The sequence below is a fragment of the Rhipicephalus sanguineus genome, chromosome 6 (genome assembly GCF_013339695.2).
Source record: "Rhipicephalus sanguineus isolate Rsan-2018 chromosome 6, BIME_Rsan_1.4, whole genome shotgun sequence".
Classification (NCBI taxonomy): domain Eukaryota; kingdom Metazoa; phylum Arthropoda; class Arachnida; order Ixodida; family Ixodidae; genus Rhipicephalus; species Rhipicephalus sanguineus.
The window spans coordinates 64,060,343-64,086,736 of NC_051181.1; the positions used below are offsets into that span (position 1 = coordinate 64,060,343).

At 45.2% G+C, this 26,394-nt stretch overlaps 1 protein-coding gene across 1 annotated transcript; it reads right to left on the bottom strand.

Moving 5' to 3' along the window:
* Positions 1–456: 456 nt before the first annotated feature.
* On the bottom strand, positions 457–6,570 carry LOC125758854 (uncharacterized). Its single transcript, XM_049416525.1, has 7 exons — positions 6,392–6,570; positions 6,218–6,320; positions 5,968–6,051; positions 4,486–4,722; positions 2,417–2,588; positions 2,206–2,354; positions 457–659 (listed from the first exon to the last, which is right to left on the bottom strand). The coding sequence occupies exons 1-7, from the start codon at positions 6,539–6,541 to the stop codon at positions 457–459; spliced, it is 1,098 nt and encodes a 365-aa protein (XP_049272482.1). The 5' UTR covers positions 6,542–6,570.
* Between the last annotated feature and the right edge of the window lie 19,824 nt (positions 6,571–26,394).

Below are 26,394 nucleotides of genomic sequence, written 5' to 3' on the forward strand. Positions count from 1 at the left end.
TAAACTAGCTGCGTGCCGACCACGACGGTACGTACTACCGTGCTTACGCACGGTAGCCACCACTGCTAAACATAATAACGGGTGTAAACGGTCACCGCCGGCGGCTACCACGACGTCGGCGGGCCGACACCGCGCCAGCATCGGCTACATACATAGGCCCGATGACGGCTTGCCATCATCGGCTGAATAACGGCAGGCCCGTCTCGGACCGAGGCTGGCTAGCCCACGCGGCCCGAAGCCGGCAAGCCCGCATCGGCCCTAAGGCGGCTTAGCCCGACGTCGGGCCGATGCGGGTGAAAGTAGCGCGAGCGTGATTTGCCGACGTGGGGCCAATATTGGCTGCCGTCATTTGCCGACGTTGGGCCGGGATCGGCCCAATGGCGGCGTGCTGCCTGGGTACAGCACGGCGCTCCTCACGATCAAATCGTGGCTTTGGGATGTTGAAGCCAACCATCATCATACATGTACTGATGCAGTTCTTTCATGAGGGTGATTGTGTAGGAAAGCGTGTGCGCCTCTGAGCATGAGCTCCTCCTTTGATGGGCCGTTCATATGCGAGGGACATATGGCACGGCTGAACGCCGCGTTGTTGAAACTCTCCTTGTACGACGAGTGCTCACAGAGGTCCACAGCGTTCTTCAGCAGCTCTTCGACGTATCCTGCATGGTGAGAGAAACGATATCACTATCGGGCCGGACACATTACAGAACAAGAGTTATTACCGTATTTACATGATAGTAGGTCATCCTACTTTATCATAGGTTTGAATCCGAATTGGGGGGTGGGGGCTCACAATCAAAAATGAATCAAGTGCTACTAGTAATGGCGGCAAAAATGAAAAGCATGCACGCTGTGGCGTGATTACAACATTATATATCTCTATAGGCTCTGCTTGTAGCGTATATTTATTGCACGCTTGTCTAGAATTCGGGTGGGGAATTGTGCAGCACTGTGATCCGAACCATGGGCCTTTTGCATGCGAGGCTGATGCTCTGCCTCTGTGCCATCGGTGCATCGTACCCCTACACCCTTATAAGATTAAAACAAAACCTATGGTTACACTTCTGCAGTGCCTTATTATGAAGCAGTGCTATCAGTACGCTGCACGTTGGAGAAGGTGCTTCCATTATTGCCAATGAGAAGGTGAAGTGGCCGTCACTGCTGAGCTATAGCAGTGTCGGTTCTTTAGTGAGCCAATACTTTACGCAATGTTACAGTCAGGAAACTTGCATAGGTGTGTGGTTGCTTGGGCCATAGCTGCAGGCATCCTAATTTACTATTCGGTAAAGACACCTCTTGGGGTGTACGACAAGGGTTTCTCTCATTTTCCTGTCCCTAAACCACAAACCGTGGGCAGCTTCATTATGTACGTTGTGGACTGCTGGAACGTACCACGTTCAAATAACGGCAATTCATAAGCAATGAGCCATACCGAAGTAAACTGCACATTTGAATGATAAAAACTTTCGTCAAAGGAGCTGGTGAAGTGTCAATCCAGACAGCCCACCGCTCTTAATAAGGCAAAGGCATGGCTCTGCTTTTACATTTTAATTCCCCAGAGCTCTGTCATGTGCTTTAACTCTTCATCAATTAAGAATGACGACACGTCCATTCTTTGCTGATAAATGTGGCTGAAAACAGTGTGCATTACCAAGACAGAAAAGTAATGGCATGCTAATTCCAAAACTAGCACAACTGTTTTAAGTGCATGTGATTCATTATCTACAAGAGTTATCAGTGTGCAGTTGCTTCCATATTAATGAGTTTTTTACAGTTCCTGACATGGTGCAATCTGCTCGAAATGAGGAGGTAAACTGGTGCAACGACCTGATACGTCATATATATCCAACAGGTGGTTAGCAGCACCAACGAGTGATGGCAGTAGACGAGGTTGATCCTAATACTGTGCTGATGTCGTGATCATGAGTGCCATTGGGTAACAATCCCAGGTTTAATTATTGCGTACATGCAAAGATATCCAGGAATGTAGATGGCAGGACATTTACCACAGTATTGTGACTGGTTTCGCAATTTATCTGGATGCATTGTGTGCCTCTCCTAGAGGTGGCAAGCCTTTTTTTAATCCCTTTCACCTTTTTTCTAGCTTAAATTTATACACGAGTAGAATTATGAATGACTTTCCCTATGCCTTCCTTGCACACATCCTGTTGTCTTTGTAATTTAGTCCTGAAGTATATTACATACCATAGCTAGGCTTCTCTTTGACTGCAGCAACAGTAAAGTGACCTCGCCTCGCCTTGGAGGATTTCAGCTTCCATTGCTCCTCTCCCTCCCGAGTATGCGCCTGTTGCCGTTTGGCATTCTCATTGAAGTGAAGTACAGCGAGCCATGTCCTAAGGAAAAAGCAGTTTCAGTGTTAGTTTTTTTGTCTTATTTTCAAGTAATAAATGAGTACCTTGCTTGCATGCCGTCCTCTGAGAAAGCATTAGCTTTCGGCGCGAAGCAGTTCAGCACACTGTGGAACGACTCCAATGAGAACGTTTGCACCTCGGGAGAGAGCCGGCGAATGTCTCTCAAAAGTAGAGGATTGTCCACGATGGTCTTTAGTTGGAGAAATGCAGGTGATGCTGAAACAGATATGTGAAGCTTTAGATTTTTTTCACTGGCACAAAAGCCAGTTAACGTCTTAGAGGTAATCTATGAAAATGGTTTTCTATGCCTGGCATCAAGTGAAAACGTGAGTCTCTATCTAACCACAATGTGCATGACTTCTTAAAGGGACCGACAACTGATTTCTTCGACCCAGTTTTTTACGGCGCGACAGGAAGCTCACCCTTCGTAGCGTTTGTAGCTGCAGTGGTTTATCCGAAAAGCACGTAGTTATTTTATAAGCACTGTTTTTCGATCTGAAAGGCTCCGAACACGCATGGAGGCTTGCTCCAGCAACGCTGAGCATTGATAGCGATGCCGCTAGCCCTTGTGAAAGCTGTCGTTGCTCTCCTTTCACAGGAGTTACTGTAACTATGCTTAACCACCTTTATTTGAGCTTTCCAACCATTTTTGAAAATAGCAAGCTGTTGCAATGAGATGTGTGGCTTTATACACCTTCCCGGTATTTGTACAGAGTTGTGTGCGCCTGCGCCCAAGGTTGCCTGCGCCTGTGTCATGGATGGCTTGTCCCGGAGTCGTTACTCTCACAATACACGAGCCAAGCCAAGAAATCAAAAACGTAACTGTGCATATGCGCGGCCGCACCGAGTAGCAGCACGCGTCATTTCTGAGACGAAGTGTAGGTACAAAACTGTCGCTTCCAAAATCTTAGCGACCTGGAAACTGCGTGTACGGTTGCATGAGCACGCTGAGAAGTTGCTCAAGACGCGCTGACAAGCATGGGATCATTACGTCACGCGAAGGCAGCGCCACTTTAATACATACCACTAACGCAGGCCTATATGTACATTATTATGGAGTAAAACCTTTTAATATAAAGAAACGAACAATATTTCAATACTAACAAAAAAATCGTCAACCGCGTACAGCATCAACGGTCACGTGGCCGTCTTCATCGGATCATTCATGTTTTTGCCGCCAGAGGCACCACAGGTCATTTTTCGAGACTTTCAATTAAGAAATACAAATATAAATCCATCTCTCACGAAAAAAACAGGGTTGGTTTGAGTCAGTGCAACGGACAATCTTTACATCAGTGGAGTCAACTCATTTCATATTCTGGGCAGTTGTCGGTCCCTTTAAAAGTGTCTGTATGAAAGATTCGGAATCTCATCATTTGAAGTACTAACATGGCTTGGCTTGCTTATCTCTAACTTTGTTTTGTCTGCTTACCCAAAAAGGTGTTTGCTAGAAGAATTTGAACTGTAGGAAATTGTTCCCACCAAGTTGTTCCCACACTTCATTAACCCGATTCAAGGGCAAGAGGCAGATGCTGAGCAGCTTCTAGGCAAACAATGCTGCTAACGTTACAACCAGCACTGCAGGCCACCAGTCGCTGTGAAATCCACCGCTGACACCTGTGGAGCTTAGAGGGTCACTTTACTTGTGGCACTGATGTAGGTGACTGTCACTGCACCCCATTTATGTCGCTGCAGACTTCAACTATCTTTTTCACTTGTGCTGTATGAACGTTTAGGTAACACTAATATGGATAGGTTGCAACTACTGCTGCAGCGGCATGTCTGAATAGTGGTGCATAGTTGTACCTGTTTGTAATGATTCTGACATTCTTACTCGTTATACCTTGTCTTTAATTTCAACTTTAATATAATTAAAAATATTATTAGCCTTGTTTCGATGATGCAGTAAATTGTTGTTCGTTTGCATAAGGCCCTAGTCTCGTTCATGCCAGTTATTGGTGCAAGCTAGGCACTAGGCATCAACCCTCCTGCCACTCTGGACGATTGAGCGCTTTGACACTAAGTTGCGACATTCTCCTTTGTGTCTAAAATTTCAGTGTTCAAACAGTACGAATAACTGTGTTGGGCACAAAGAAAAATTAGCAGTGCTCACTTGGGCTCAACCATTCCCTGTCCTCAAGCTGGTCATGCAGGCATTTCTCGTAGGGACCATCGTGGCCATCATGTTTGTCGCAAACATGGTTCAGCAGGCTCCTCCACATGCTGACAACAAGGTCTCCATCTCCTTGGCCCATTGCAGCAACCCAGTAAAGATGGTTGATGATGCTTTGGATCCAAGGAGACAGAACTCGATGTCTGCGACTGGCAGCCAGGAGCTTTTTTTTGAGGCCTAGAGTATAATGTAGAAACTTATTATTAGAGGACATTTCTTAAGAACCACACTAGAGCAACTTGTATTTAACGCGAAAGCTTTACAGAGCTTCTGTCACAGAAATTCCGGTGTCAGCCTCATTTGTTTTGATCGAAAAGTTAGCATTGGCCAGGACTACAAAAACGAAACAGATGTACTATCGTCAGCAATATGAGCTCGAACACGCGAGCGCGTGGCGAACAGCCTCGAACCTTACGTCAGCCGATTCGCAGCGGCGGCTGTCAGAAACAAAGTGGAAAGGGCGCCGCGCTTCCGCTAGCTGTTGACCCTCCCGCTTCGATATTGTTGATGTGAAACAGCAGCTTAGAGAGTGTCAGTGGCCGCTAGCGGTGATATGAATTCCCATCAACGCGCACATCCACATCAGGCTATGTAGCTGCTGAGATATTGGCTGTGATGTAGCCTGCCATGATGCGCAGGCCATGCTTGCGCATCGGTATCTCGGCATCGGTGGTGCCGGCTGAGCATTTTGCTGCGCCTCATTTATTTATTTTGTTATCATTGCTAGCGGTCATTGGCACGCAATCAGCCATCTCGCAGCAACGCTAGCGAGGCAGGAGTAGCAACAGTCAGCGGAACAGCACCCCTCCTCTCCCCTCCAGTTTCGGCAGCACCATCCATGTATCACCCTATCTCGGTTTTGAGGTTATTTTCCACGCACTCACATGTTCGAGCTCATATTGCTCGCGATAGTACATAAATCATAAAAAATTCTTTGCTTTGGCTGGGTATCGAACCCCTGCATGGCAAGCTGGTGTTCTACTACAAAGCCACTCTTGTGCTCAAAATTGCTTAGGAAAAACACAATATATGAATGTTAAGCAGTGCAAGGAGTGTCGTTAACACATGTATATTGCGTGACAGAAGCGCAGAATTTCACCATGCGTCAAAACTTACGAGTTGTGCAATGAGTGGGTGGTTTAATGTTCTATCTATGAGAAGGCGCTCAGGCATAATTGATCATCAGCAATCCAACAAAGTGGCCAGATACACAGGTGCGCATGCTGCCTTAAAGATGCATACTGGGTACTTTGCGCATTATTAAAAGAAAAAATTTATGGAGTAATGGGCAATTCATAACTGTACTTGCAGTAGACATTATAGGATAGCTTGAAAGGGTCTATGTTACGTGCACAGACATTTCTTTCCTTGCGGCACAGCTGAACTGTCTACCTAGAAGCAAAGTCTGGTATACATGCTTACCTTTACCAACATGCCAAACATCATACCAGTGTGGTATGTTTGGCTTGTGTTTGCGGCAGTACTGCTTGACACCAGGATGTCGATCTGGGAAAACATTGATGCTTAGTAAGTCCCTTGCACCTGCTATCAAGGCACACACAGTGCTCCAACATTCCTTCTGGAAACATGCGCCTTCTAAGAATAATTTCTCAGATATATTTTTTTTACTTAACGTGTCTTAAATTTGCTTGCAACTTTTGCATAAACATACCTGTTGTCAGCGAGCCTATGTGGATGCCTAGTTCCTCCACAGCAGTCAGGCACTTCGCAAGTCCTTGTTTCTCCATTGAGACGCTGTTGGGGACTTCGGGTGACTGTGAACGAAAGCGTAGAAATTGGTTTCATTAGTACTTGGAACGTTATACTAATAGCACTGCAAGTTTACCTCTCCGACTTGCACCTGCTCAGTGTGTAGAATGCAGCCATTCTGCACGGCAAGCACACTGTATGCGAGGTATTTGGCGCTGTAGCCTGGCGAGTCACATCGCCCATCACCTGCCAGGTCAACTCGCATGTCAGCAAGTGAATCCACCATCGCTGATTGTTTCTTGAGGAACAGCTGGAAAGACAGGTTGCATAATGCATAGTTTCTTTGAAAAAGGACTGAGTGATGGGCTAGTTGGTAGTGTATAACTAAAGGAACAAAGCACAAGGACACAGACGGCGACAGATAAGTGCCCCGTCTTGATCTGTCCCCGTCCGTGTGTTTATGCCTATGTGTCCCCAAGTATTCTGCCACTGCTACATTTTCCCACCATAGCAATTCAACAACTCAAGCTCAATTCAGTCATGTGTATTTGCACTAAATAGTAAGGCAAAAAAAGGCAGTATGGTAGAACTGTTTTTATAATTAGGATGGTTTCCAGATGACTGGTTTCTAAATTTTAATTTTGGCGAGCAAAAATATTAAGCTTCTCTTTCGCATTGTGACCATAAAGTCAGTAGGCTAGTTTTGTACAAGTTTTGATACAAAATTATTTTTGTGTTTTGAATTTAGCTAACACTGAATAAGTTATACAGAAGGAACCAAACGCTATGCTCTACAATGTGTAAATCTACTGCAAAATTATGTTCTGAAATATCAGATTTGCTAGTAATGCAACAGCAGTATAAGCGTTTGCGTTTATACTGCCTATTATACAAATAAAACTTGCTCTGGTTATATTCAAATGGTGATGAATAAGTGAACCTGTTTTACTGCAGGGAGCAAGTAGGCCCTCTGATAGTTGTAGAAGGTGCGCTCCGTGATGGTTTGTATGCCAACGGAATTCAGGCACCGAATCGTTGAAGCCACCACACAGCCCGAGTAGAGCATGCCAGCAGCCAGGAGAAGGTTGCCTGCCCCAGCTCCGCTACCTTTGACAAGTGGCTGGCTTTTCCAGCGAAGCTGGTGCTGTTGCTCGCACACTCCCTCTGCAGTGACCAGTGTTCCCACAACGCTGAACTTCAAGTCGCCTACTGCTTGGCCACAGACTGAGCATTTGGCAAGCAGGTCTCGGAGGGAGCTCTCAAACACAATGAACTTTCGTTCGGCATGAAGAGACTCCTCCACCCCTGTTGCAACTCCAGTGCTCTCGTCTTGATGGGTACTGCATTTGAATGATGCCACAAAACATGTTAGTGCTTGTGTGTTAATCTGGCTACTTGGTATTGCATAATGCATGATGATGCAAGTCACATGGCTTGACTAGGTTAGGTTAGGTTAGATTAGGTTTGGTTTGGTTTTTACTGATGAACGATTATGTTGTTGCCTGTAGCAAGTGTTGTGCTGCTAAACATGTGGGTGAAGGAAAAATTGAGGGAGCATTGCTTATGGATCTCGAATACCTTAAAGGGGTACTGACACAAAATTTCGCGGCTGAGACAGCCCGCGGGATTGATTGCCGTGAGCATGCATATGTCATCCGCAAAATATCAACAGCGAATATAGCTTGGAAAGTATTTTATGTGAACTTTGAAGTTCCTGTGCGTGATCCAGTGCTACACGCCGCTTTTGCGGCAGTGACACCCTCGGAGGTGACACGAAGTGACCCCCCTACTTGTAATTAATCATCTGTTGCACGCTGCAGCAAACGATGTGCCGTGTTACGACTAACTGGCCCCCAGCAACGCATTTCAACAATAAAACGCGAGGCCAAAGTGTTTGTGTCAGGACTCCTTTAAATTTTTCCTAATACTTCTTGGTGTTCGCTGATTATCAGTGCACTGGCAAAAATTTGAGTGGCCAATATAGGCAGTATTTTTGCAGCATAGGGCTCAACTATAATGTTTACAATATGCTACAGCTAAATCATGCGCTAGCGACAGTTGCGTGCTAGATGAGTTTGGGAGACAAAGCAGTGCTCAAATCACGTGGTTTTTAGCAACCTTGACGAAAGGTGCATACCTTAATTTATTACATTATGTTTTACATTATGTTACGTTAATTTAGCACATATGCTAATGCAGTTTCAGTAAACCATTGCAGGGAACCTTCAAGTGTGTCCCTCCACAATCAGCTTAAAAAAGTAATAAACGTACTCCATCCTATAATGGCAGGAAATACTGCAGAAGTAGGCTATCATAAAACTCTCACTCCATGAGCTTAGAATGGAATTGATTGGCAATGTCTTATATAAAATAATAAGTAATGCTTTATACAGAACAACGTTATGTATTAACAAAGTAATAATGCTTAAAGGGACACTAAAGGGCAAAACAATTTTTCTTGCATTAGTAAAGTAGTCTTCCACGATACAAAAAACACCACGCTTGCTGCGAGAAGACGCTTAATAAGTGAGAAAACGTGCAAAAAGAAAATACAGGTGGCGATGCCACCTTGGAATTCCCGCACCATTTGTCGTGACGTCGCATATTTCTGACGGCGCCTGCTTGGGCCTACGTAGTTCCTAATCGGTTAAATCGAAGTACATTGTCCTCTGAGGGGGCCAGGGACTTGACATAACGAGTTTGTGAAAATGTTGTCCAGCCAGTGGCGCCAAATTACGTTAAATGCTTTTTGATATCTTTTACGTCACGAATTGCAAAGTTCGGTGCGAAATTTAGAAATGAAACTTTGAACTTGGTTTTCTTCTCTAATAATAAACCTATGGTGGTGAAGTACACAAGAGTTCTCCGAGCACACTTTATCAGTCTAAACCAATTCATTGTTTCTCTTTAGTGTCCTTTTAATAGTGGCACATGAAATCATTTTACTGTTTGTGTCCACTATGCAACTGCTTTGGTAGCTGGCAGCCCATTGGGGATGCTGTGCAGAATGCAGTTGCACTAATGGGTCAGTGTGTCCCTTGTTATTTGGTCCACATCTGAAAACCTGTGCAATATGTGTTTGTAATAAAGGAAAGTGCTCATCATGAACCTCTCTGTGTTTCTTGTGAAATAAATCATAATTTTTTCTGTGAAGCTTCCCTGCAGGATCAATTCTAGTCGGGCACAGCCTTTAGCATAATTGCTCTGCTAGTCTAGCTGCTGGGCCTAAGCATGCTCATTGTAGGGTACCACGGCTTCCTATGTTCCTCGTTATCTTGCTAAACATTGTGGCAACATCTAAGAGCACTGCTGTGTTATAATGCATCATTATTGCAAATGAGCACCAAGAGCAATCATTGCTGCTGTCATGAAACTCCTTTCTTCTAGCTAAGTTCAATGAAAGGTTCTGTTAATGCTGCTTATACCAGCTCTCACGTGCTTCATCATAAAATTTGCAGCTCTGCATGCAATGCACGAAAGTGTCTCAGCCAGCTTCCCACAGGCACAGAACTGCCTCCTCACATTTGTGTTCTTTGGGAACACTCGGGTAGGAAAAATGAGCATACACTGAAGAATGGCGCATACATGCTCTGGAAAAGATACGACTGTCATTAACTACTCTGAGGTAAAATGTTTAGGCAAACTAATGGGATCTAAGAGGACAGACTTTTGGGCTAGTTGGTTTGTTACGTTCATTGAAGCCATAGCGCTCATTGAAGCCATAACGTGTGTAATCCAATCAGGGATGTACGTCCCATCCTCTTTCTGTGGTCCCTGTCTTATCAGCGCTATGGATTCAATAAACGAAACTAATGGGCTCAATTTTCTTCGTTACAAACATAAAAAGTGTGGACACAATGCCACACAATAACCGTCTCAAGTGATGGTTTAAGTGCCTCCGAGTAGTTTGTGAATCTCCATGAGTTTGATTTTGTTGTTAGTCCACCACAGACTAATTCATGTAATACCTGCAGAAACTCTCGCTGAATGATGGTAAATAGGTGGCGTCAACTTCAGCCGCAGGCATCTCTTCATCAGCAGAGGATGATTCATCCAATGGGACAGGTGTTGAGCCACGAAGATGCCTGAAATCTGCAGGGAGCAGTGGCACTGGAGCAACATTGACTGCAGCTGCTACTGGTGCTTCATGCGATCCAGCACAGCACTCTGTCTGTGTCTTCGCAGAAACCAGCGTCTTCAGGCTCATGTGCACCTGCGTAGCTGGCGGGTTATGATACACACAAATGAGCAAAACTCCTTAGGTTGCTGTCGTGCCCAATTGTTCATCAATAACTTGCATTATTTTCGGCAAGTTTTCTTTATTACATTTTTTACAGCCTACGAGTGAATCCTCTCTCTGAACTACGTCTGTACATTTCGTGCTTCAGATGTGCTTTGTTTTCAATCGTTTGGTCAACTTACCAACGGAATGGCATTCCAGTGTCGTCTGAGTTGCCACTGTTCTCGTGGCTGTCTTGCGCACAGTTTTCCACGTGGTTTGCTGGATGTGAGGTGATAAGAATACACATACCACGTTACACCATCAGGTTTTTCTAAACTGTATATTTTATACGTCACATGGTACCTTCCTGAGCATGTGGTATTAAAATCCCCTCATGCAAAGTGGCTTGTGTTTGTTTTCAACCACTACATGCCCAGGGATATTAAAATGCTTCTGATGTGTATAATTTTCCTGGTGCCAAGTTATGTTTCAAAGAGCACAAAATATTTTCTCACCTCTGAGGTAAGAGCTATGGAAGTTGAACTGCCTTCTCCAGAGTCGGCTTGTTGCACAGTTGTTGCACGGCTTGTTGCACAGTCGGCTTGTTGGGGCTGCATAACAAGGATATTATTGAATTCTCTTCCATAGTATGTAGAGATGATATAGGATACTTTTACACTCTCTCGTTAACTTCTTTGCAGTGTCAATCCACACAAACAGAGCAGGACTAACCTGGCTGGCAGATGGTTCCAAGGCAGTGCCATGCTCTGCGACACTTTTCTGGGGCAGTGTGTGAAACTGGAAAAAAAGCAGCGATTTAATTCACCACAAACATAATGGATAACAATCATTTTGAGTATTGTCTTTGGATTGATATTGGCACGGCATGCAGAATAATTTCCTTATTCCTCCTAGCATGAATTGTTCTATGTCTCTAATAAAAGCATGTTACCAAGGAATGCTGTATAACATTTCGGCGTCTTCATTGTTTCCTGGGATGGAACAAGTACGTTAAGTCTGAGTGGAGTTGTGCTAATGAGCAGTTTTTTTTCCTTCGTTGAACTGCTAAGTGCATCTTGTTTGTTGTCAAGGCAACATTTCGTCAGTTTGCTGTGATTTGGTGTTCTTACACGAACAATGGTGTTGATGAAATGGAAAATGTTCTAAGCCGGGTGATTTGGTGTACAACAGCTTGGGACGCACCCGCAACTATGACACAAACAAATGGAGTTTTGCAGCAAAACAATCGGTAATTAACTGAGAGCCACTGCAGTGTAAACACATCTCTGCTTGTTCACTTCCCCACGGTAAATGCTATAACAGCCAAATGCTTACAATCACCCTCTTAAGCCGCGATAATCTTTTAAAATTCATTTTCCCCCAGCACAGTCAATGAATCGAACCATTACAGCTAATGTTGTTTTGTTGATAACATTAAGCATAACAGCACTTGACACATTCTCTTGCAATGCTGCCTATATACACACATGCATACGTTTGCACCTGTATGGTTTAATTGGGCCAAACTAGTCACATGATAAAATTATCTCCACCGCCAAATAAATCAATAAGTGCACAAAAATTTGATTTATTTCAGCTCGTTATATAGGAAACATGCATACCGCACACTTAAACCAGGGATTTCCAGCTGGCCCTACGACCTTGACACTTGTGCAGTGGTGTCAAATTGTTTGTTTCGAATTCACATGCACCCTGTCGTTTTATGATCAGCGCTGGAAATCGCAAACCGGCGAGAGGCAGTCGGTGTGTATATATATAATAATTGCGAAATTAACCACGTTACAATGAAGAGACGAATTCGTTATAGTAATAAATAATGACATTACGTTGAATATTGAGAGTGCCCAAGTGCGAAACGAGGTTACCGAGCGCTATGCGCAGCACACGAAATTTGGATCGACTGTGAACTTACCTTCCTAGCGGGAAGAAACAAAGACGGCAGTGCGTCGGGTCTGAGGCGATGTTTCTTGATGCCGAGGCCGAATCGCTGCACCAGCGCGGAACTGTACTCATAATCTTCCGCCTTAAAGTGGCGACCGCAAATGCGTATGTCGTGCCGTCGATCCGACACCGGGAGTCCGATGCGCTGCAGCCACTCGGCGCGCTTGCTGCTGTCCAAAGGCACACGGTGTCGTAGACTTACTTGGCGCCAATCGCTGGACTTGCAGCCCACAACGTAGCAAGGGCGATTCATCGTGTCAGACACCACGAACCCAAAGAACGAAACTCGCGATGCACAATGCTGGTAACGTTTAGGTGGTCGCGCAGCTCGTCAACATGCAGCACGTGGTATCACAAGCAGATGACGTCCACTGTGCGCCGGAAGTCCTAAAGCCTACTTGTAAATTGCGATTATGTTCTCTTTACTTGTGACAATATTTTAATAAAAACAAATTATAAAGAGTTTAAAAGATTACGAACAACATTGGTTCGCAGTTATGTCGAAAAAATTGCCTGTGACGTAACGTGTGTACATCCAATCAGATCAGCCGCCTGCGCACACTCGTGACGCAACGAGTATGTGGGCGGTTGAAAACGCGTTTGGGTGAGTCGCCGTCATCGGTGGCGGTTCGCAGCTTTATAGCCTTGTAATAAATTACACAGTTTACGCAGAGAGCTTAAATCGGTCTGTAAATGATCCTTAGGGCTTGCTCTACCGGCCCAATGTGTTAGTACAAAATCGTCAAAACCGTTTCAGGGTCCCTTTAAGAACCGTGCGGCCCGATTTATTAGCTATAAATATTCCTACAACTCAAGCATTTCAGAAATAAAAGCACAAATTAACTTACCCATTTTTCTCACGTGCCGTAGAATCGCACGTCTTGTTTCCTTAATATTTTTTCCATTTTATGCCTTTAGATAGCACATACACAAGAAGAGTCCACAACATCGCCTGCAACAACCACTCTAACGCAGTATGTCCCCCACAAGTCCAAACCGTTACTTTTCATGAAACGTTTTAGGGGCGAAGCTCCTTAAGGCGGCACCCGTTCGTCCCTCGTAGTCATAGTCGTAGTGCGTAACAAGTCTTACGCTTTGACCTCCAAGGTGGTGCCGGTGGGAGATTTTTCCTGTGCGTTGTTGAACAATAAAAAATTCGCAGCGTGCGCGTTAACTAAAAGCCGAATTCTTCTTTCTCTCATTCCCCATTAGCAGCCATTGGCATGTTCCAGTAGGAAACGTTAGTAGAAGTAGAAGTGTTAGCTAAAAGCCGGCTTCTTCTGTCTCTCATTCCCATTAGCAGCCATTGTTTACCTCCAAGGTAGTGCCTGGTGAGATTTCTCTTGTGCGTGATTAAACAATAAAAAGTTTGTTCAAAACGCCGTTGATTGATGAAATAAACCAACGAAAGACTCCAGATGTTTTGTAAAAGCAAAACGAAAGAACGCCAGATGTTTCTAAAGCAAAACGAAAAGACGCCAGCTGCTTAACGAAAGACGCCAGATGTTTTCTAAAGCAATGGTTTTCTAAACAATGAAAATTCACAGCGTACATGTAAAATTAAAGTGAGCTGCAAGTCGTCATAACTCATCGAACCTTTAGTATAAACGCGCCCGATCTCACGTCGGTGATGATGCACTGGGCAGAATTCACGGAAGATTCACGGTTTACCGATGAACCTCCGCAGCTTCGCCCACTCATCATCATTCACTCCGTGGATATGCTGTTTTAGGGGCGAAGCTCCTTAAGGCGGCATCCGTTCGTCCCTCGTCGTGCTCGTAGTAGTGAGTAACAAGTCTTACCCTTTGACCTCCAAGGTGGTGCCGGTGGGAGATTTCTCCTGTGCGTTGTTGAACAATAAAAAATTCGCAGCGTGCGCGTTAACTAAAAGCCGAATTCTTCTGTCTCTGTAGAAGTGTAAGTGTTAGCTAAAAGCCGACTTCTTCTGTCTCTCATTCCCATTAGCAGCCATTGTTTACCTCCAAGGTAGTGCCTGGTGAGATTTCTCCTGTGCGTGATTAAACAATAAAAATTTTGTTCAAAACGCCGTTGATTGATGAAATAAACCAACGAAAGACGCCAGATGTTTTGTAAAAACAAAACGAAAGAACGCCAGATGTTTCTAAAGCAAAACGAAAAAGACGCCAGCTGCTTAACGAAAGACGCAAGGTGTTTTCTAAAGCAATGGTTTTCTAAACAATGAAAATTCACAGCGTACATGTAAAATTAAAGTGAGCTGCAAGTCGTCATAACTCATCGAACCTTTAGTATAAACGCGCCCGATCTCACGTCGGTGATGATGTACTGGGCAGAATTCACGGAAGATTCACGGTTTACCGATGAACCTCCGCAGCTTCGCCCACTCATCATCATTCACTCCGTGGATATGCTGTGATTTTTTTTTTCTATGCGCAGCTCGAAAGTGTAATGACCTACCTAACAGAGTTCCATCATCGCGTACTCACAAACATTCATGCGGCTCATCGAAACCACCTATCATTACTTATATTGATAGCTGTTTCATAAGCCACTCCACTTATGTAATGTTTAAACCAGGGACCTTAGAGGCAATAAAATGAAAATAAAAATCGACACGAGGACAGCACGCTTCGGCCTGCAACACGAATTCGCCACTGTATGGACACATCAGCCTTCGCAAATCTGAAGAGAATGGTCTATATAGAGGCAGTATTTGGTTCTTCATCGTGGCCCACAGCTTATTCAGTCCACTGCAGGAGAAATGCTTCTCCCAGCGGTTTCCAATTTAACCCTTCTTGTGTTAGTTGGTCCTATCTCATTCCTGTTGTCTTCTTAATTTCATTACCTCAACTACCTCTGTTACCTGACTCCGTTGGCCGCCAACTGGTATACATTACGTGAGCGCAAGTAATGGTATTTAATCCGTAAATATTACTTATTTGGACGAAAATACATTTCAGTCCTTTGAACGAACGCGTCACGAGAGGCATTGAATGATTATCCGAGTACAATCTTGACTAGTGACCCAACTGAGCTTACCGTCCCCTGCCATCTGATTCAGCGACAGACCAGGCATAGGTGACTGACTTCGCCACGGGATCATAGTTTTCTCGGCATGCCCACAGGCAGTCCAGTAGTGATCTGTTGCTAGTGTCCATCACGGTGATAGCCTTAGCGTAAACAGCGAAGATCTGAAATGCACAGAGGTCACTTTGCAAGAAAAACGCAGGAAAGCTCGAGCTTAGATAGTGGTAAAAAATATGTTTACATATGGCTTTAACATACAAATTGTTTCGAACTGTAGCACATCGTGAAAGGCTACTGCAGCTCTAAGACCTGCTTAGATCATTTTCTGTGCATGCGTAAAAAACAGAGAAGGCACGTCCTACATAAGGGTTTTCTGTCCTGTGATATAACTGGACACTTCCACGGAAAAAAGTAAAGCAAATACGTCTTCTAAGTTGGGAAAAACTTGATGTAACGACAAGTACTGTAATTCTACTTGGTTACCATTCTTTAGCTATTGTCATACCTAAAATGCTGCAGCTATGATGTTTCGTCTTTTATAATGAGTCGAATGCAAAAACGCGTTAGCTTAAAGGGGTACTGACACAAAATTTCGCGGCCGAGATAGCCTGCTGGATCGATTCCCGTGTACGTGCGTGTACCATCTGCAAAATATCGACAGCGAATAAAGCTTGGAAGGTATTTTATATGAATTTTGAAGTTCGCGAGCGCGATCCAGCATTATAGGCCGCACCTATTGCATTGACAACCTCGGAGGTGACCCGAGGTGACCCCCCTACTTCCCCTACGTAACCGTTGTAGCCGGTACAAGTTATGATGACGTCGTAGACGCCATTTCTGTTTTGACGCCCTTCCCGACGAATCGCTCCTCGCCAGCGGGTCAAACCTGAAGTGGTTCGCCACGTCGAAAATTCCTTCCATCCCCGCCGCAAGAAAATCGTCGCCATCAGACGACGATGAACCCGGCGACGACAGACCGCGCGGAAATGAGTCACTGTTCTGTGTGCTCACGTGACCGAGCGTTTCACTCGCTAGATGGTGATAGTTGCACCCGGCGGCTTGTCGTTTTTGGAGCTCTGTCAAACCGAAACTGACGCTGTGTCGGTAATGAGGAGCTTGTAATTAATTATCTGTCGCGCGTTGCAGCAAACGATGTGCCATGTTATGAGTAACAGGCCCCCAGCAACACATTGCAGCAACAAAACGCGGGGCGAAAACTTTTGTGTCAGGACTCCTTTAAGGATAGCATGTGTAAATCAAAATGGTTAAATGGCCGTTCGCCCGTTATCCGATGTACGCTAAAGCGATGTCGTCAATGTTGCGACTCCATTGATCAACGAACATCGATGAATAAAGGCTGTAGGCTCAAGGCCACTGTTCATCGGAAGCCCTCAGATGAGACACGGAGGCAACGACTGCGAAAAATTTGGAACCTTCACTTCCAAATTCCAGGCGACGACTCACGTTTCTCGCAGCCACCTGAGCCACCCACCGCGGCCTGTTTGTCTGTGTTCTATGGCTCAGTCCTCGCCAGTGGTAGCAATACTACAACGCCCCACCCCCCTCTTCGGCAGAAAGGGTGGACAACATTCCAAGTTTTAAGTCAATGAGGACGTCCCCAGGGCCTGGTGGAGTTGGTAACGGCGAAACTGGAACCGCAGCGGCACAATGTGGGCCCTCAAGATTTTCATCCATGAGGAAGTAGCCGCGCAAGTTGCGAAGATCGACGGCCGCCTGGACCATGTTGGGAGCAATCAGGGATGGCCCAGAGCGGTCTCCTCTAGGCATTTTCTGATAGGCCTGCTCGAACGCAGCCTAACAGTATGCGCCACAAACAATGTAGTGAACAATTAATATATAATAATTGCTGGGGTTTAACGTCCCAAAACCACGATATCATTATGAGAGACGCCGTAGTGGAGGGCTCCGGAAATTTAGACCACCTGGGGTTCTTTAACGTGCACCTAAAGCTAAGTACACGGGCCTCAAACATTTTCGCCTCCATCGAAAATGCAGCCGCCGCGACCGTGATTCGATCCCGCGACCTTCGGGTCAGCAGTCGAGCGCCATAACCACTAGACCACCGTGGCGGGGCAATGTAGTGAACAAGTACGAGCTACACGAAACTATAACTGAGTTTTCAAGACCTTTGCGCATCAAGGACTAGGTTTTTGATAAGGCACATACAGAAGACACAAACAATGACTATCTGCGACCACCAAACACTCGAACAACAGATACAGAACAATGCGAAGGCGAAAAAAGAAGAACTCAGCCTATGCAGGGCACTACATGTTGGACCAACTCACAAGCAGAAAGGATACTATTCAAAAACCTGCAGACAAAGGTGTTAGTATGGTAATCTGGTCTATCCGCCTCGTGCGCTGCTACATTAAGCTGTACTGGTGGCGCCACCGATGGCGAACGGTGGCGACAGGTGGATGCGCGTGGCTCATAGAAGCCGTGGGCAGAGCGCCCGTTACTGGCCGTTTTTAAATGTGAAGCATTTCTTAGCGAACTTCTGCGACTTTGAGCGTATCTATCTATCTATCTATCTATCTATCTATCTATCTATCTATCTATCTATCTATCTATCTATCTATCTATCTATCTATCTATCTATCTAGCCGCCTACGACTTTGTGCTCTCCTGGTCGCTTGCTTATTCGAATGTACACGAAAATTGGTATGGCGTAACATGACTGTATGACAAACATAAATGACAAGTCATAACATGAAAATCATGACACGCATGTCATGCACAGCATGATTTACATGCCACGCTCATGGTGCGCTGGCGGCCGTTTCGCTAGCTTGATATACACCAAAATTGGTATCTTGCGACGTGACTGTGTGACAAACATAAATAACACGAGTTAACATGAAAATTATGACACGCATGTCATGTAAAGCATGACTTACGTGCCACGCTCATGCTGCGCTGGCGGCCGTTTCGCTAGCTTGATCTACCCCGAAATTGGTATTGCATAACGTGACTGTGTGACAAACATAAATAACATACGAGTTAAGATGAAAATCATGACACACGTACATGTCATGTACAGCATGACTTACGTGCCACGCTCATGGTGCGCTGGCCGCCGTTTCGCTAACTTTATATACACCAAAATTAGTATCTTGCGACGTGACTATTTGACGAACACATATATCACGAATTAACATGAAAATCATGGCACGCATGTCATGTACAGCATGACTTACGTGCCATGCTCATGCTGCGCTGGCGGCTGTTTCGCTAGCTTTATGTACACCAAAATTGGTATCTTGGGACGTGACTGTGCAACGAACATGAATAACACGAGTTAACATGAAAATTATGACACGCATGTCATGACTTACGTGCCATGCTTATGGTGCGCTGGCGGCCGTTTCGCTAGCTTGATCTACCCCGAAATTGGTATTGCGGGACGCTACTGTGTGACGAACATAAATAATAGGAATTAAGATGAAAACCATGACACGCATTTTCCTCAATGACATACAAAACGATGTATGCAGCTCTTTAATGGCTGCTTCGCGTTACATCGATTCCCACAATGCGTGGGATCTGCCGGCTTTTTCTCTTAATTTTTCATTCTGGTTTGATATTTGCACGGCCGACGCTGCTCCATAGAGAACCATGCCGTTTGTTACGTTGATTGTTCAATTTTATTTGTTTTAAAATGACAGGCCCGTTTTTTTATGCGTGCACGCGATGCACTTCGTACGTTTCTTACGTGCATGCGTCCAAGTTGTTTGCGTGATCTGTTAACACAGATGAAATAAGAACTGTTGCAATACAAAACAGCATTCTTGTTTTATTCATTCTTGTTAAGAAAGGCACAAAAGACACGCGTTTTTATCTTCGGCAAACACTTGTAGCACTCAACTAGGCCTGGAAAACGGAAATCTAACTTGTTGAACGTTTTACAGCCATCACACAGCTACATAATAATGCGTGAAAGTACTTTAGCACATGACCAACAAACATTCACACAGCGTTTTTTTTGTTCACAGACCGTGTTAACATATCAGAAAGTTCTAACTGCATTGCAATCACATATTTCGGAATAGCTAATCACTTTCACCATTGAAACCACAATCCTCTAACACATGCGCTTTAAATTGAGCATCAGACTCAGGAAATGCGCACGCGTGGCATCACTCCGATTTATATAGGACACGCGCACGCGTGTAATGTATCTCGTATGCTAGATTCTCATTTGGTAGGTGCAACTCAACATTAAATGCGATTCTAGAAGTAATGTTTGTGGAGTAGCGAGCATATAGAAGGGCAACTACTTACAGCTTCATTTACCTTTGCAAAAACGGTATTCCAATTGGTATTCAATAATAACCGCCGTAACAACGATAACAACACACTTGTTGCACACAGGCGTATCAGGTTGACGCGCCAGGCCAAGCGTGGTATTTTAAGTGTAGCACAATCGTGCGCGTACAGTACGCTAGAATATTCTGGCACAATGTCGTCAAGCTTGCAGTCACTTCTGCGGTTCCCGCGATGTAGCACCAGTTGACCTACACGCGTCATCAAACTGCTGCGACGCCGAAGAACTACACACACAGCTGACTTGGAAAAACGCGGTCTTGCAGGAGACAATCTTGTCCAGTAACCAACGGACAAAAGTACACAACTGAAGCGTCTGAAACATTGCCGTTGATGAGATGGCAGCTGAACCAAATCAGGGCTCATCGTCCGAGGTGTAGCCACCGCCTTATCACAATATTAACGTTGCAACGTTCAAGGAAAACGCGGCAAAGCGACGAGCCCAGCCGGTCCAATCGGGTGCGCTACTGCACAGTGCACAGCGTGTGCTCTCACGGCCACCGAAAGAAGTAAAAGAAAGTGGAGAGAGGGCTCACCTTGGAGCGTGGCATATCGGTGGAAGTAAGAAGAGGTGTTGCATCGTCGGTGTGGTGTATTGTCGAGAGATGGCGCTAGTTTGTTTTTGCGCAACGGAATCGCAAACTTCATTCAAAATGCATGGGATACTATGGGGGTTCGGGAGAGGATAAAAAAGAGGCTACTAGGCAACTCAGTAAGGACACTCACTATCGAAGATTAACCTCCAGCGCGAGAGAATTATTAACAAATGCCGAGCAGCCTTTTTGATGCCTAAAAATGAGCAAGCTGACCGCTCCTACCATCTTTCGAAGATTCATAATGTTTCCAATGATCAGTTTACTTATGGCAACTATGCACCTAATAAGGCGGAATAAAAAAGTCTAAATCACCATTTATTTAACGCACCACCCAATCTTCCATCCCTTATTCAATATATACCTCACTTCCTTCGAATTGTAGATTCCAGCAACGAAATGCAAACAACCACTGCTCAGGCCAACGTGGTAACCATAGATGTCTGCTCCTTGTATACGAAAATACCTATTACTGAATGGATTGAAGGTCACTCATTGAAAATGGAAACACATAATGCAGACCTTTACCTCACATTACCAAAATTAGTCTTCACACTTGGTTATTTTGAAATTTAATTCGACTTACTACCTACATGTTAAGTATTAGTATGTCAATCCCTTTTGCACTTACGTTGGCCAGCACTTTTATGACAGAGTTAGAACCAGAGCTTTTGAAATGATCTCCACTAAGACCTTGCACCTATCTCCACTACATGGTCGACGTATTTATTACGTACAAACATGACATAAGTGCACTAGACACATTCATGGACCATTTTAACAGATGTTGAACAATACCTAGATTAATATAGTCATCATCCGCGACACTGCAAGGAAGGGATATTTGTCCGACAGTCGAGGCATATCAGAAGAATCTGTAGCGACGACAGTGAATACGTTCAGCACTTCGGCAACCGGATTGGAAAACTTGCTGAAAGAGATTACACGCACGACGCTCTAAACAATGCCTACAGCAAAGCTTGTAAATTACATAGAACATCAGCACTAGTCAGATAAGGCCCTAAAGCACGGCCCAAACACACTTAGCACTTATACCGAAATACTCGAACTGCGCTCCTAAACGTAAACAGCATCCTCTGCAAGTATTAGCAAGCAATAAGCGCCTTAGAAAAGCCTTCCCGAAGTACCAAGGCTCGTGTATCGCCACATTGGAAACATTAAGATCATTCATTGCATGCAGCAGCAAACCCTCATGTAGGGCCCACATAACACCTGGTTCTGATTCAAGATGTAAGAATTGCTAAAACCTTCAAAGTAACGTTGTAGTTCAAAGCACCGGAAGTGATTACGTCCATAATATGTAATCTAGTTTTACCCACAAATATTCGAACGTTACCTACATGTTTGAATGTCACAAACAGTACACTGGTAAAGCAGGACAGACTCTCAATAATAGAATAGTTGGGCATCGCGTGGACATGACGACGAAATTACCGAAAGCAATGGCACAACATTCTTATATGGCATACTACAACTTGGCTTGAATTAGAATTACTTGAGTAACTAAAAAGGAACGCATGCAGAAATACAATTTGGAGGGCTCGTTTCTTTGACAGAACGTTAACGTAAACCGGCAGATAATGAAGCCAAGGAAAGTATAGATGACGTTAACTCTAATGTTTTAAGTGTATTGTAACAATTGTGACATAGATGTGAAGGAAGAAAAGTGGACGAACAGGCATCCTGCCGCCGGCAGGGACCGAACCTGCTACCTTCGGATAGTACAAGGCATGATGCAAGCGTTTTCATTATGTCAATACCTCAAAAGGACTTTATTACAGAAGCAGCATGTTGCCTAATACTTTACTTTGTCGCTTCACAAAAGACAAGCTTTTTTCTTCACTGTGGCTACTTTCTCGCGTGTTTGCAGGCGGTAATTCTCACCGTTTTCATTAAATTCAATTTTTGTGGAAATGGAAAAGTTTGGTATCTGGCACATGACCATGCACAAGTATGCGCCCAAGCCGCATGATACTGCGCTTACTCAGTTCGTCTAGGAACTCATTATTAAGTCCACAGCGAGACCTGCATGATACAGGCAAAACGATATAGAGTAAATAATAAAAATGTTGTTGGGCTATTTGGTTCATACTGTGCGAAAGGTAATGACGCAACGAAAGGGGAAAACAATGAATAAACCAAGTTGCAAGTGACGCTCTTTCCTGTAGGCTTGTTTTCTTCGCCTTGCGCTGCATCATTACCTTTTGTACCATATAGAGCAAATTACTAAGCTTATTACCTGTAGTACCTTGATGGTTGGACGTTTGAGTCACCTTTCCTTAATGTTCCGATATTTGGTCAAGTATGTGTCAAAACCAACGAATGAAGCTGTTGAGCTGATAGAATGCAGGCATAACTGAAGCCATTTGTGCTTTCTCATTTCATGTATCACACATCGAGATAAGCAGCACGTAATAGCACAGTTTTCACCGCACCTGCAGCATCCTTGCTCATCTTGTTCACGCGAACTCTAACCAGAAGTAATATCTTACAGACAAGCGTCCATGCAATCTCGAAAGATGAGTCTCATGGAGCGATTTACTAACGGAGTGGTGCTGAACGCCTCTTCCAAACCGAAAACTATAGCCTTTCGTGCACCTTTTACATTTCCACGGAGTGCTAATTCAATGGGCGTGTACCGTCTGCAAAGGATATATATGCTGTAAGTTCCCCACGGTATATAGTTAAGGCGGATACCCTTCAGGTAATCGTGCAAGACGAAAATGCCGCTGAAATCGATAATAAACGCGTTATAGAGTGAAATTCTGCAAGATGTGTTCGTAAAGTAAGGACCATGTTGCCGTAAAAAGATATTTTTCTTAGTTGACGCCTTTTTGCGGTTATACGTTCGCAACAGCCTTTATTGTTTCGTAATCGGGTTAACGTCGGAACACTCAAAGCAACGCTGCATCAATTTCTTTATCAATTTGCGCTGAAAACCCTCGCCTTAGTATTGAACCAGTAAACAACAAGAGCTTAAAGTTTATTTTAACATTCCGGTGAATAAAAACCGCCAGGCCTGCGCTGAAACCGCAGCCACGGAGCAAGAATTCTTGAGGAGGCGAAACTGCGCTCGCTCGGGCGCCCTAATAAAGTCACGAAATCGGGCACAGCACTCACGCGCCCTCTGTCGTGAGAGTCCGCTAGCCGAGAAGGAAAAATGCGCGCGTCCCTCTCACCGCGCTTTCCAACGAAGCTCGTCGGTTCAAGGCTATTCGTCGCCGATTCGCCGTTCGCGCTTCACGCCCGAATGGATCTTTGTGCGCCCTCGCCGGCTCCATATTTTAACGCGACAGCGTTAAAGAGCCCGTTTCGCAGAAATACCACTGTCGGCGTCCGTGTCAGTGAGGCTAGCAACTGAGAAGGCGATGCGCACGGGGCCCGATTACGCTATCGCGTTCTACTCTTAAAGGCAAGGCTCAAGCGCACTCCAAGTTTATTCGGTAAATTAACGAGAAAAATGGCGTCACATGCAGGAAAATTACCACCGTGATATTTTTTGTACAACGTGAAATCTATAATTTTTATAACGTGAACTTATAGTTAGGTATATTTATTTCAACGAATGATGGGACTTACCCTATATGCCATCAATTCAGATTTAGGTTGTTGCGGCGGCCGCATTTAGATGGAGGCGAAATGCTAAAGGCCCGTGTGCTTACATTTAGGTGCACGCTACAAAACCCCAGGTGGTTGAAATTTCACATTGTCTTTTTTTTGAGAACAGCAGACAAGTATCCGGAACAGCGCGCGGAAAGATTGAAGGCACGGCGTCTCGTAACAACACTGGCCGTTTCGGTTTGTCAAGGAGAACTTCGCCACCAAGTTCGCCATAATAGCACCGCCTGTTTATGTCACTGTCCGAAAAGTGCTTCTCGCAAACGTCAGCTGTCGGTCTTTTCTTGGTATGGCGCGAGCCCACGCTTCCAACCTCACTGGGTCACTAGGAACTTCGAAGGTAATTACCTTCTCCTTGCAGGACGCGTACCCACTGCTGCAGTTCGGCGCGACACATTTCCGCCCCATCCTGAAGAAGCACTGGTCGAAATCTGCAAAGCACTCTCCTTTGTCGCGGCGTGAAAAGCGCGCGCAAACATCGAGGACTCGGCGCCGCCAACGCAACGCGCGGAAGCCACGGATGCCACTGAGAGCGCTAAAGAGAAAGAAACCAGCAAAAGCGAAGGGAACTTTCCGTCCCAAGGCCACCTGCGCATGCGCGCGCACGACATGCGAGAAAGGAGCGAGGATCGCGTGCATGCGGCGGCAGACGTCGTCTGCTCAGGGGCCACTACTAGCAGTTCGTTCCAAGCGCTGTACGGCCTATAATTCTGGCAGTATCTATTAGGAACTGCAGCTAAAATATCTGCCATATCTGCCGATTGATATTACAGACAGAAATCTTAGAAATTTTACATTTTACGAGGCGCTATCACGATTTTTATGCGTCGCGTCCATAGAAGAGCACGTAAAAGATGGCAACAGGCCGAAAGCGTCATCTGTCGTGCTTCGGCGTAACCGCATTCCGCCGTGACGCTATCGCGCCGCCCTCGCGCGCTGCCGCGGCCTAGAGATCCTCCTCCTCAAATACTTCTTTCTCCGTGACCGCAGCACAGTCACAGCGAAAGCTGGAAGAGCGGCGTTTCTAGAGCCCGTTAAGCTCTCTTGGGGCTACAATACAAGTACACTAGAAAGGTACCCACTACGCCATAAATCACAATTTTTGAGAAGTTGGGAAGCACCTACTACGCCATTATTCGTCATTCTGCGGAGAAGCGAGGCACCAGCTACACGTCTGTAAGGCATTATGTGCCCTTTGTTGACGCGACGACTGATGACGATGAAGAATTATGGCTCAGCCCTTTGTAATGGGTTCTAATTTTTAAACGGCCCGCCAGTTATGTAATTTGCATTGGGTGACGCCCGGTCGCTATTTCCTGCTCCCGCCATGCTGTAAACATACGTTGACGTGGGAGAGAGACGGCGGGGGCGAAGAACTTTAATGCGACCCCGAGGAAATGGCTCATGCGCTTATGGGCTTCCTTCGCAACTAATACAGGTGCACTTGCGAGGAACGCACTATGCTATAAATCATTGCAATTTTCGAGAAGTAGGAAAGCAGGCACTGTGCCATTTTTCGTCATTCTACGGAGAGCGTTGGTATCTGCTAAACGCATGTAAGGCGTTATGCGCACTTTGTCGATGTTGTGCCTGATGACGATGAAGAAGTATGGCAGAACCGTTTGTAGTGGGTTCGAAGCATTCAACAACCTACTCCTTGCGCAATTCGCATTGTGTGACGCCTGGTTACAGAATTCGCGTTGTGCGACGCTTGGTGCTTATTTTACTCTACTACCACGCTATATTGCATATGCTAATGTGGTTCCTTCCCAACAAAAAGCCTGTATAGGACCTCTTTGCAAAGCAGTTTCAAGCACAGGCATGGCCCAGAGGTTGAATACTGGGCTCCCACGCAGAGGGCCCAGGTTCGAACCTCGTTCCATCCTGGAATTTTTTTCTTATTTTGTTTTTTTCCTTATTTCGAGCGATACTGGTTACGGACACCGGCGGCGGCGGACAACTACGGCGCCAAAAACGGCCGGTGATATAATCTCATAACAGCTTTCGCTGTAAAATGGCACCCCTTCATTGAATGATTATTTTTTCTCTGTTAGTGCACTATATCTACATGAAACGGCAACTAACACCATGGGAAAACAAGTCGGCTCCATTAATCATGTGCACAGTTGTCCAAAAACTTGACATTCTTTCCTCTGTCTATTGGTCGGTGAATCCTAGTTGACACCCGCGACTAACACCGGTCCCGCGACTAATTTAGTCTCAAATGGCCGCTTTGGTAGCAAACGGACAGCCGTAACCGTTATTTAGTTATTTGCTGTTTGATTTTTTAGTCCTGCGACTGCAGTTGCTCACCTCTGAACCGGTGGGGTGAGTTGTGTCAAGGCTTCACCTTGTTCTACGGGGAAATGA

Bases quoted from the DNA above. Each gene is read 5' to 3' on its own strand.
- LOC125758854 (XM_049416525.1), bottom strand. From the start codon at position 6,541: ATGGTGGATTCACTTGCTGACATGCGAGTTGACCTGGCAGGTGATGGG. The intron at 4,723-5,967 runs GTAAGCATGTAT...ATTATACTCTAG, and splicing joins TGTTTGGCATGTTGGTAAAG to GCCTCAAAAAAAAGCTCCTG. The intron at 2,355-2,416 runs GTACTCATTTAT...CTTTTTCCTTAG, and splicing joins GAGGACGGCATGCAAGCAAG to GACATGGCTCGCTGTACTTC.